The sequence below is a fragment of the Montipora foliosa genome, chromosome 12 (genome assembly GCF_036669935.1).
Source record: "Montipora foliosa isolate CH-2021 chromosome 12, ASM3666993v2, whole genome shotgun sequence".
In the NCBI taxonomy this organism is placed as follows: Eukaryota; Metazoa; Cnidaria; class Anthozoa; order Scleractinia; family Acroporidae; genus Montipora; species Montipora foliosa.
In genome coordinates this window covers 38,308,775-38,321,274 of record NC_090880.1, presented here as the reverse complement: position 1 = coordinate 38,321,274, position 12,500 = coordinate 38,308,775, and the positions used below count along the sequence as shown (strand labels likewise).

General features: G+C 38.8%; 1 protein-coding gene across 4 annotated transcripts in view; it reads left to right on the top strand.

Moving 5' to 3' along the window:
• LOC137979249 (uncharacterized) overlaps positions 1–12,500 on the top strand; it is a 99,102-nt gene that overhangs the window by 3,499 nt on the left and 83,103 nt on the right. For 2 of the 4 annotated variants that reach the window (XM_068826460.1, XM_068826458.1), the window contains exons 1-6: positions 1,590–1,676; positions 7,266–7,301; positions 8,732–9,052; positions 10,249–10,402; positions 11,268–11,464; positions 11,711–12,019. In XM_068826460.1, coding sequence (XP_068682561.1) covers positions 1,652–1,676; positions 7,266–7,301; positions 8,732–9,052; positions 10,249–10,402; positions 11,268–11,464; positions 11,711–12,019 — 1,042 coding nt within the window. In that variant the 5' untranslated portion in view covers positions 1,590–1,651. Of the gene's footprint in view, positions 1–1,589; positions 1,677–7,265; positions 7,302–8,731; positions 9,053–10,248; positions 10,403–11,267; positions 11,465–11,710; positions 12,020–12,500 lie in introns of those variants that run through there. The other 2 variants (XM_068826459.1, XM_068826461.1) reach the window with 2 other exon arrangements.

Below are 12,500 nucleotides of genomic sequence, written 5' to 3'. Positions count from 1 at the left end.
TTTCAGGAATTGCATTACACTCTGATTCCTGGCTCAGATTTATTCTACCTTTTAGAGAGTTTCAGGTTGTTGGATAATTATTTTGCACTCCAGTTGAACTTCCCTTTTGAGAGGCATCGGTTCAGACAAATGGATTAGGCTTCGGGAGAATCGGTGGATTGATCGTGCAACGTGGAAATTGCTAAAGAAAAAGGGAGTACAGTGTGAATCTGCAGGAGAGCAAGCAAAAAACTGTTTGTCTAAGGATAGAAGGATCCATTTTTTATAAAAATAACGACACATTTGAAACTAAATTTACAAGACATGTTTCGGTCGTTCGACGACCATCTTCAGTTGAAAGTGGAATTAAATTTAAAGTACATTTGAATTTATAATATAATGCCAAACAAAGATAAATAACAACGTGGAATAAATTAGAAATCTAACAAAATAGCCAAAGGTAACAAAAGAGTGTACAATATTGACTTGCTGATTAGAACGAGAGAGTTAAATTAACATGATATAATTGCTTGTTTAGGGGAGAGTCGGTTCTTCTCAACGTTCGTTGAAAGGCCGCCACATCAGTTGGAAGCGCAGTAAGGAGAAAATTGGGACTAGTGGAGTATTTTTAAAACACATGGTCCTTTCCCCGGAAACAACTTTTAGCGCGCCCTGGCGCTCTTTCAGTTTTTTTGTCGTCCAAGTTGATAGCATATATCAACACAATATTACAATAATATTACAATATTTTATTATTTGACAATAAGTCCTTATTCCCCTGGCTCCGCAGGTAGCAGTGCTAATCGAGGCGGATAATTGACTGCTTTTTACTCAAATGTCTGGACGTGGCTTTGGAAATTTGGATTGCATGCTGTTAGCGTCTGTAAAGCAAAAACAATCAACCACATGCTCTTGACTCTCTCAATAGTAATCAATAGTAAATTCATAAATTCATGTTATTTTCTTAACAGAAAATTGTCGCCTTTGATGAGAAATGAGTTGAACCTGATGTTTTACGGACATGACAAGACGAGAAATGGAAACCCCGCCCACGTAATATTCCAAGCGTTCTGGTTCCATGCAGACACTGAAATGTTGATAATATTTCCTACCTGACTGCTTTTGAATCGCTTGATGTGGCAAAGAGAAAGTATATCTTTCTGCCGCTTCCAAAAAGCATAAAAGAAAGTTTCCAAAGGGGAAAAGTTCACTCTCTCCGTCGCGAAACGGAGCTGCACCAACCGGCTTGCTTCAAAAGCACCGTTACTTATAGCGAGTCTCAAATCATCAGCAATGAATTGGAACAATGCCACAAATATAAACGACTGTAGGGACAGACAAACCAAATCAACCTGATTACGTAAAAAGTGCAAATAGAGTTTCAGAAGAAAAAATTTCAGTCTGGCCGCCAAATAAATATTCGTTTCGGAAAATGAAAAACACTTAAGGAAGTCCGTTTTTACTTTTCAAGGGAAAACACCCGGAGGGGTTGAATTCCTTCTAGAAGTTTCATTTACTATAAAAAGAAAGTTATTGTTCTTTAGCTCTCCTGTGGCTTTACAGGTGACTTGATTTGGAAATAATTTTAAATCCTGATCTTTGGCTGCAAAGTTGGGAACAAGTAATCTGCTGCACGAATATACCGTGTCACAGTCTAGCTTACTGAGGTACCATGAAATTGTGTCTGTTAGTATGTGGTAAGTTCATAGCAAAACTACAGTAAGTAACGAAAAGGAGCCAACAATGATCTAAAATTCAACTACTCAGAAAAAAGGCGGCCTAAGTAAAAAGAGTTCATCGAACCGAATCAAGCGAAGCTCTGTGGACGAGATTGAATGTTTTGAAACTTTTCATTGGAACTTGAAACCAAAGAGGTCCGTATTCGTGTTAGACAACTTCCCGGGGAACAGAAATCAATTCTATCACTCTTCCGGTTTACTCTTCTTTATTTTCGACTGTATCTTTTGTAACAACCACAAGGCCTACTCTGGGACCTTAAGTAGCCGTAACTTAAGGCGACTTAAGAAAAAAATGCCCAAAAGATCAAGCGACTTATAAGGCAACTTAAGGCGATTTAATGCGACTTAAGACAACCTTACACAACTTAAATTGCTTATTCTAATTAAGTCAGATAATATCAACTGATCAAAAGTCTGCATACTTCTTTTCCAAAATCAGGAAAAAAAACTGAATAATTACTATTATTTCACAAATTTAAACTGCTATATGACAGTGTCGAATGTCTATGTCTGAATGCCTCTAGAGTTATAAAATGCTGGGCTGGAATAACAGCAACCATAATAAATAATTAGAAGAATTTCGGAGATAGCCAAAGAGTTTCCAGCAATCTGATTGGAAAAAAAAGGAAAGGAAAGGAACTTTACTTAAGTGTATAATCTTCTAGCGCTGTAGAGCACTAATCGGGGACACCGTAAATTCAAATTAACAATTTAACGCAAGTCAAATCAAAAAACAAATTTGCAATATGCTGGTTGAGTGGTTTCCTATAGAAATAGTATTCTATTCTCACCGTTCTCTCTTTCACGCTTGCTTGAGATATCTCTGGTGGTCACAGGAAAACATTTAATTATTAACCTGCAATGGCGCCTAAAGTCATTGTAACGCGAATTGCGTTTTAGTGTATCTTTAAACAAAATATACCCTTATTGAGCTCAAGAATGGAACGTCAATTGGATAAACAGAACTGGCGGGGAAAAATTAATATCTGGAATCTTAAAAGCGACGAGTAATCAAAGTGAGCTGTATTTCTAATATTTCACAAAGTGTGCCGTTATGTAGAACACTGAAACCAAATGGAAAATTCTCTGGTAACATTCACGGCCGAAATATCAGAGAACGAAATAATTTTCCTGGATACAGCGGTATTCAAAGGAGAGAGATTCATAAAAGAATCCATCCTAGACATCAAAACTCACTACAAGCCGATGGAAACCTTTCAATAAACCCATTTTACCTCGTGCCACCCTCCGGGGTAAAAAGAGGCTTTATCAAAGGCGAAGCAATAAGACTGCTTAGATCAAACTCTTCAAAAACAACATTTGAAGATGTAGAGTGCCTTACAAACTTTAAACGACGCCTCGAAGCACGTGGGTATCCAAAGAACTATACAGAAAGTTCCCTGTCAGAGGTCACCATTGACTCAAGACAATCGGCTCTTAATCCGCAAAAGCATAAAACTGCAGAGAGAATATTGCCTTTTGTCACTACATACCACCCTGCGGTAAAGAAACTTAAAGAAATCGTGATGGAAAACTGGAGTTTCATAGAAAATCAGTCTCTGCTGAAAACAATTTTTACAAATCCTCCGATCATATCTTACAAAAGAGGTAAATCTCTAAACGACATGCTTGTAAGAGCAAAACTATAATTTGAAGGCTCTGATAATGCGACGCAACCACAAAAACCACATTGGGAGTCCGTGTAGGCCTGTCTTTGCTTTTCCTTTCTTGCCTGTAACCCAATACCGCTTGCACTCAAAGGTCATCTTCCCTCTAGTAATTAATTATTACACGCTCTCTAGTGACGCGAACTTGGGCTGCCTATGGTTGTTAGAGGGAGAATGACAACTAACGACATCGCAAAAATTCGTAAGCCACAAACCCGTCTAAAACTGACACAGTTTGCCCTCCGATTGCACAAAAAAGACGAGGACAACTATACGTAGAGTTAAGTGAAATTTATTTCTACATTTATAGCTTACTTTAGCATTTATAAACTTAAGTATGTTTTCCATTCAAAGTCTATAAATCGTACACCGAGCTTGGGCTGCCTGTGTTTCCCGTACAGTGGAACCCCGCCATACGACCACCCCGTTATTACGACCACTTCTTTGCGGCCCGAACAAAACCCCACTCATTTTCTTATCTGAAAACCCCGTTAATCCGACCACCCCGTTATTACGACCAACGACCACTTTTTGGAGTCCTCAGTCGTTATTTTCTTTATGAAATTACACCGTTGATACGACCAGTGGGCCTGCTGAATGAAAACAGCCACAATCTGACAAACAATAACTGATTAATATTTTATTGAATGTTTTTTAGCCAAAGGTGTTAGTGGCAAGCATGACATCCGTTAAATTGCAGTGTTCAGTAAAAAGGATGTATTTTTTTAAATACAATACTACAAAAGATCTGATAGACTTAATTTTGCGGCATTTCGAGGCTCTCAAAGTTATTTTGCCTTCTTGTTTCTGCTGCCTTCCACTGTGGCTTTTCTCTTCAAGTTCATTTCCTTTTCTTTTCTCACAGATCGGTTATTTGAAATGTCTAATAATTTGTTAAGCATATCAACGTTTCTTGGCTGTCCAGTAAACTTCTAAATGCATGGGATTTCCATCCCATATCCTCCCCCACGATTAACGGCTTTCCCAACAACTTAAACTTTTGCTTTTCCTTCCATTACTCGGTTTCGTTTACTGTTACATTGTCAGTTCAGTTGCAATGAAATGCCGTTGTAAGGTTGTTAATTAACTGCAAAAAGGTTGATTTTTAGCGGATTAAAGGTATACATGTACTGTAGTAGAATGTAGTTTAAAAGCATTTTACATCATAATTTGACCCTACCCCGTTAATAGGACCAAATTTCCATGGCCCGAAGGTGGTCGTATTAACGGGGTTCCACTGTAGGTGATCTCGTGCACCTTTATGGTTTCCTAGCACGTGATCAATTCTTTCCTTTTGACAAAACATCATGATTTTTCCGTTTATTCATGAAAGTCAGAGACTGCAGAAATTTTCGTGTTTTTAAGATCGATTGTCATTAATCTTTCGATGAGAATTCGATTCAGAGTTACGTATCAAAAGTATGTCATTTTTTTCTTTTGGCTTGGCTTTTTCTGATTGCATCAGATTACACTAACAAGAAGGGGAATTGTGAAGCGGAAATAACACCTTCAGTCCTTTCTTAGTGTTTGCAATATACGTTTGCTTAGTGCCACTGCAAGACATGCTGGAAAACGTCCGTTAGAGCAGCGTGTTTTGTTATCTTTAAACTGAATTTGTTACAAAGCTTAAAAAAATTAAAAGGCCTCAAAGTGGGACAGGACATTACAAAATAATTAAATGTGTGAACGTGTGAGCCAAAGGACCTCTGCTGGCGCGACATGTGGGTGACCCTTCAAATGGTCTTAATGACCCCCCACTTAAAAAAATCAACTGGAACGCTGCCGTTCAATACCACCCAATTCAGTGCCTTCCTTTTTGGTGTAACACGTACCACAGGCAACCCAGTGTACTCTTTATGGGGCGTCTAGTTCATACGTAAAGTAGAACCAAATCTCTTGGTAGAACTAATTACCATCACAAAACCTTCGCCCTTAGACTCGCTTTGAAGAGGAGGCAGACATGATCTCGGAAATGGCCTATTGGTATTCCTCCCTAACCTAAGGCTAAAAATTACATGATGAGGCATTTCTACGCGGTCGATCAGCACAATGAGGTTTTAAAGGAAGAATATTGTGAGCTTTTGTGGCACGGTTGCCATTTTTATTCCTGCATCAGATATGAGAAATGTACACCCAGCACGTACATGTAACACTTGCCCTACACGTGAATTTATGCGGATGGCTGTTTTACTTGCCTGGCACATAAATTTAAAAGAATTTCTTTGAGCTTTGGCTGTGAGTTCATCTATCAAGTTACGCATGATCCCTTTACAAAGAGCAAATTAGACCAGGTTTTCTCGGAGTTGTGGAGTTTAGTGGATGTGCAGTGTTAATATTATACATATCGTGCATGCATTTGGTTACAAAAATATGTGATCAAGATTTGGAATTTTGTGTGGCGGAATAACAGATAAAGGTTGGTTAATCCCTTTTGCTTGACTAAATTATGTATTCTTGTGAAGAGCGTCGCCATATAGAACGCGACTAACTATGTAAATCGAACAAAATTGCATGAAATGCTTAGAGTTAGACTTGTCACCCTTAAAATAGACATTTTCTTTCTTTAGTTAACGTTAAGCTTAAGCTTACATCAGCACTACATCTAAAGTAAATAATTTCAAATCTTGTTACTGAGTTTATATTTTTTGGTTATTTCATCTGTCATATTTGTTATGTAGAAGTTGCAAAATATTTTGAGGCATCATATAACTGCTCCTCACAACCCTAACAGGAAAACAATCATTGTATATTTCCGGTAATTTTTTAAAGAAAACTGTTGTATGCAGTACGTGGATCATTATAACCTGCGAGTGAAGACCACACAACACCCTCGAGTATTTCAACAAACTCGGACAGATTATTAGGGTTCTTATCTCGAACAAAAATGGGATCTTGTCCAGAATGACGACCTAGAGTGTTGTGCGAATGAATAGAAATTATAGCCAGGAGTTCTGAAAAGTCAGTAAACGATAAACCACTTCTCGAACGGACAAAAAAAATGTTCACAAAAATGTTATCTATTAATGTAGCCGTGTGAGAGGTGATACGTTTGGGACGTATAATCAGAGGGAGGAACATATTAGAATGCATTTCATCAAGAAATTGGCCTGTAGAATGATGGTCTGTAGAATGACTCCTCATTGTTTATTAAATTAATGTTGAAATCGCCCAATAAAAAATCATATCTTATTTTCCCTCGCGATTTTGCCTAACGATTCAGTTGATTTTGGTCAGGAATTTGTCAACACTTTGGCTTAAAACAATAGGTTACCAATGTATAGAGTGCCATATTTGAAGGGGGTTTCAAAGCAGAATTTGAAATCTCAAACGGCGCGGATAGTTATTTTTTACGTTCAACTGACAAGATAAGTACAGACTGAATATGTTAAGAAAAACATCAAACTTTTATTTCTCGATGTTCACTTTTTTGAAGCAAGATACTCTTGCTTAAGAATCGCTTTCAACTCCTCATTGTAAACATAATCCCCACTAAGAATGTCAAATTTTCACAATTTTCAAACGCTAAGGGATAGTTCTAAAACGTCCTCAAAAGTCATCTTTTTTTGCTAGAATTGTAGATATGTCATTCCTCTTCAAACTCCTGGTGTTCAAAATATTAGGTAGACCTTAGGGAAGTAAGGAAGGGGACTTTTGTCAGTGCCTCTCGTGCAAATTATGGCCCTTCCTCGCTAATTGTTGGCTGCTCAACTTGGGTTGCATTCAAATTTGCCGCTTCGGTGCTCATTCTGCCCGATGAATTACTTTCAGGATAAGATCCAAAAAATTACATACACTGACAGTGTTTGTCTCTTCCGATAAACGTGATCTCAAGACTTATGACTCTATTTTTATAATGTTATCTTTTTTTTTTCTTTTGTAGTCATAATTTCCATTCAGATGATCAATGCTGATAACGGTAAGTGCTTCCTGAAGACAACCCTCCACAAGCACTGTTGACAACCTGTTGTTATATAAGCTCTATAATGCACGCATTTTGATTGGTTCTGACCTATTATGTATTAGAGCACATAATCATACTGGACTTCTTCATCACAAACTTTTAATATTACATAATTGAAAAAACAAAAAGGTTCCATTTTTGCCGCGCGTCGATCTGTTCAGTGATAGATCACAGAATACACCAAATGTGGCAAGAAAATCAGTGGCACACTCGACTATCGCCTCTTGCGCCACTTCTTTTGTTGTTATCATATTTTGACGTCATCTGTGATCTATTAATCAACAGAAGGAGAGCAAGATGAAATCTATGTGCTTAATAGACCAGCATAGACCGGCTTTTAATCCTTTTAAGTATGTGTTTTCCTTTTAATAAAGAAATACATTTTGTGCATTTTATCGAATCATCCATAAAGTAGGGTCGAATATCGGTATTCTATAATGGAGGACTTATTAATAATAAAAAGCTTATCTGGGGAAAAAGATGATAACACTGAATTTGAGGATGTGTATGTTGTCGGTCAAATTCGGGCTCAGGTTGAATCCGTTTTTACCTAGGCTAAATTGGTGATCCTCGTTTTACTTAGGTTGAATATGCATTCTACCTAGTTTAAAGCAGCTATCAACCCCCTGAAAAGTATTGAAAACACCCATACTTTCCCTCAAGCTCTGTCTTACGCATCTCAACACATCTCCATAATGAACGAAGTGAATCACATATTGAACTGAGGATATGAAATAAAGTGAAGCTATGATCCTCGCAGTTTTAACAATTGCGTAGAGAAGCCTAAAGAAATCAGGACTTCAACGGGGTTTGAACCCCTTGATCTCGCTATGCCGATGCGACACTCGAACCAACTGAGCAATGAAGCCACTGATGTTGGGAGCTGGTCATTTGTGGGTTCAAATGTTCCCGTGATGAATGAATCAACGAACGAAATGTTATGTGAAATGGGCCTTATTCGCGCGGCGGCCATACTGGCCATAGACAATTGATTTCGTACCCCGAGCGTCGAGTTAAATTGGTTGGGAACGAGGTTCGGTGCGCGAAAACAAATGTTCTCAATCCCTCGGGACTCAACAAGGCCGAAGCTATGATCCTCGCAGTTATGAACAACGTGATTCATTTCATATATCATTTTGTTCGTTGATTCATTCATTACGGGAACATTTGAACATCTCGTAGACTTAACACCTTCCTTATAATAATCTCTCTTATGTTTGCCAAGCTCTATTATGCCGTATGCCGGGGTCATCCTGTTCTCGAGCGATCTTTGTCAGTATCTTGTGGTTCGAATACCTGATAAACTTAGGACAATTCTTATACCGAGAAACGAAAGGATTTGGATTCCTCTAATTGAGGAGACAAATTTTTTTTTTTTCCAAAAGGCAATATAAGATTGGTTGATGGCGGTGCTTCCAATCAGGGGCGAATAGAACTCTACTCCAATAACACGTGGTGGAAACTCTGTTCTTATCGATTTTATGGCCAAGCGTTCCAGACAGTTTGTCGTCAACTCAATCTGGACGTACCGTCAAGATATTTCTATGAATCTGAGTTTGGAGCTGGCAATTTGACATACATCAGCACCGATTTCATCTGCGATAGTGTTGAAAGCTCCCTTTTCAATTGCCGACAAGAACTATGGCATGGATATTGCAGTGCTGATTACTCAGTAGGAGTTGTTTGCGGGGAAATGGTTTATGCAGGTAAATTTGGAAGAACAAAAGTTATCAGATAAAATTCAGTTTTAACATCTGTTGCTCGCACTTATGACATATCTGAAGCAAAACCTTTCATTTTTCACAGACAATGTTCTGGTAAAATATGATTAGAACGTTAGGGGAGACACGGTGGGGCAGTGGTCAGTAGGTAGGAGTGACTCCATACCCCGAAGTTGAAAAAAGAATAAGCTCTGGCCATCTGTTCCCCAGCGAATCGAGTGCGACTTACCTAGTGTTAGTTTGTGATTTCAGCTTCTCTTTAAAAATGAAGCACTTGGAAGCGTTAAGATCACTTACGAAGCTTCCGCCTCCTTCTCATGTACTTAATAGATCAAGTGAGAGATTTGGCATTAGGCATAGACAAACGGGAGCCTCCTGCTTGTAACGAAAGTATCAAAATTAGCTTAATATTCTAACTTGTTTTTTTAACTGACGTCTGCCGTTCGTCGTAAGCACAATGCTAGATCATTCTAACATTTCCACGTTAATGAGTAGACATATTTTTGACTTTTAAACCAGCTGAGCCCTGAAGCAGAGATCGAAACTTTATGGGAATAACACGAATTCCGTGATTCCTCCATTCCTTTGAGGAAAATAAGACGTCTTGTGCCCGCTACACAATGTTGCTCCTAAGAGATTTAGACAAGCATAAAATATAAAAATTGAGGTGAATGGGTAAGATCCGAAAATCTAATGTCAGATACATTTCTCGGTCCTACTGCTCTGGCCCAGTGCACCGATTCCAGGCGACACTGCACTGCAAAGTTGCGGTATTTTAAAATCTCTGTATGTAGCATCATACTGAAATCACCTAACTAACATAGATAAAAGAGACAACGTAAGCCACAGGCTCCCTGCTACGTTGCGCGGATATGTACTAAAATGTAATTTATAGAAGAAGAGTCTACATTTCTGTTTGCAAATAGTGCCTGTTGTTTTGTGAAGTTCTCGCTTTCTATCGAGAGGTAATCGGTGGAATAAAAGGAAAAGGACAAATAAAAGGTGAAAATAATTTTTACGTGGCTTTCACGTTAACTAATTGTCGCAATTTAGGTGGTCGGGAAGAAAAATGTCTTTAGTTAATTAACTTGTTTTGTTCGTCCATCAGCATGAGAAAAACACTAGCTGTAGCCTTGATACATATGTCTCTGTATTGATTTTTTTTCCTCCCCTGTTTTCAGCATGTGGTGGTCACAAAACAGATATATCGGGTCATTTGGAGTTCACCAGAGGCCCCAAGCCACACGAAATTCAATGTGAATGGACAATAGGCAGTCAGTTGGCAGATCACATTCTTTTTAATTTTCCATATTATGAAGCTGAGTATTTCTGTGGGTAAGGAATATCTTGCTTCGTTTTGAAATTTCCTCTTTTCTAATGCATTGATTCACTGATTGATTGATTGATTGATTGATTGATTGAGCGAGCCTTCTGGAATGTGAAGAATCACTGTCACTTGGACGTTTGTCCACTCTACTAGGAAAGACAAGACCATAAATATCAAGGAAAAAGAAATCTTCTAAATTTTTTTCCCTAAAAGGTAGTAAACGATGAAAAGGGGCAATTTCAGTCATCAAAAGCAGGAACACTGCTTTGTTGTTGTCTCAGCTGTAATGTAACTGTTTGAAATTCTTCGGTTGTAAGCTTAAAAAATGTTTTTGCTTTAGCTGAAATTTTCTTCCCTTATCGTTTTTTTCAAATATATTTCCCTTTACAAATACGGTGCTTATGTATTTGCACTAGTCTATTGCGCTGTCAATAATAGTGAATGCGATGCTTAACCCTGATTCTTATCTGCGGATAATGGGCAGAAATCCTTCCAGGAATTCCTTAATTAGCCCCTCCCTCTCTTCCGCTTGGTAACGTGACCTTCCTTTTTCCCATCTTCCCTCATTTTTCGCTTCGTTCATCCGTATGGGTCTCTGCCATTCCTCCCCCCCCCCTCCCACCCTGGAGTCCTTGTTTCCCTCCCGCGGCCCTCCGCCGCACCCTCCTAAATAAAGAGTTCCAAACAAGAGTTGGTCTGTGCGGTCACTGTCTTTGAATCTTTGGGGACAGGGCGGGGGGTAATCATATATTTTTTATATGAAATGGTGTGTTTCTGTTTCACTGTCCAGAAATTAGCTGGAGCACAAACACAGTTACTTGATGCAGCAATTTTAACAAAAATAGTACACCTGACTTCTTTTTCTGCATTTAGATACCCTGAAATAAGAGTCTGGACACATTATGGCAAAAATGTTATGTATAGTCACAGATGTATGCAAATAGAAAATGGTGCAATTTTTAAGGAAATCCCCTCATCAAACATTAGCCTTATGGTCAAGATTTGGGAAGACTTCGGTTCGCCTCCTTTCCTGGCTTCGTATGTGGCTGTTAATGGAGGAGTCCAAGCCGGTAAGTCCTCTCACTATAAATGTGTAACCTACTCTAGTAAACAAGCCTCTCGAGGGAAACTGACAGGGATGATCTTGTTCTCTCTAAGTATAAAATGGATTTGGGTGATAAAGAGAGACAAAAACCGCAGAAAAAGTCTGTATTTGTCTCAGCTTTTTTACACCCCAGTTAATTTAACCTTTTGACTTCTTTACACTAACAACTCCAAGATTGCTCTCACTGATTTGGTTACATTTTCATTTTCAGGTTCGCTGCTGATCGGTTGGAGCCCAAATATTTCAAACGTAACAGAGAGTAGTTTTGATGTCCAATGGCCACCATTAACCAATGCAACAAATCAGCCAGTTGCAGCGTACATCGTTTTCGTGAATTGGACTTCAGTGTATAGGTACTGGGATGATCAAATTACCGGAAGAATTCTGCCTTCAAACGCAACCGCGGCGACAATTCGTCGATTGCCTTCCTTTCAAGATTTTCAAGTTGTTGTTATTGCTGTGGATGACTTGGGAAAGCCTTTCAACAGCTCCGCCGTTTTCGTGAGGACTCTTGAAGGAGGTAAATATGCTGCGTTTCATTACAAAATGAAAAAAAAATCAAGGTAATCACCTTTTTTTTTAGACGACACGATTATTCAAAAGCGGTTCTAATCGAGATCAAAGTTCCGGGTTCATTCCTTCGTCGCAGCCAATCTGCAGGGCCAAGGCTAATGTGCGTGGATGATTGCCTTTTTGGGAGTTAAATTATGAGGAGAGGTCGAGTGGTTAGGGCGTTGGATTTGCATGCTGCTGCCCCAGGTTCAAATCCCGTTCTAACCTCTGGCTTGGATTTGTTTCCGGTTGTCCCTGATTGAACTCTACCACGCTTTGTAAATAGCCAACTGGTTGCCTCCTTCCAGTTGGCGTTCTTAATCATGTTTCTATCAAATTATTAAAAGTGGGGTGCCTATAAACTAGCTTGATAGCTAATTGCACCTCCACTATAAAAAAAGCATTTACAGTTTTTATATTTATTTACATTCCGCAAGCTTCCGCAGCAA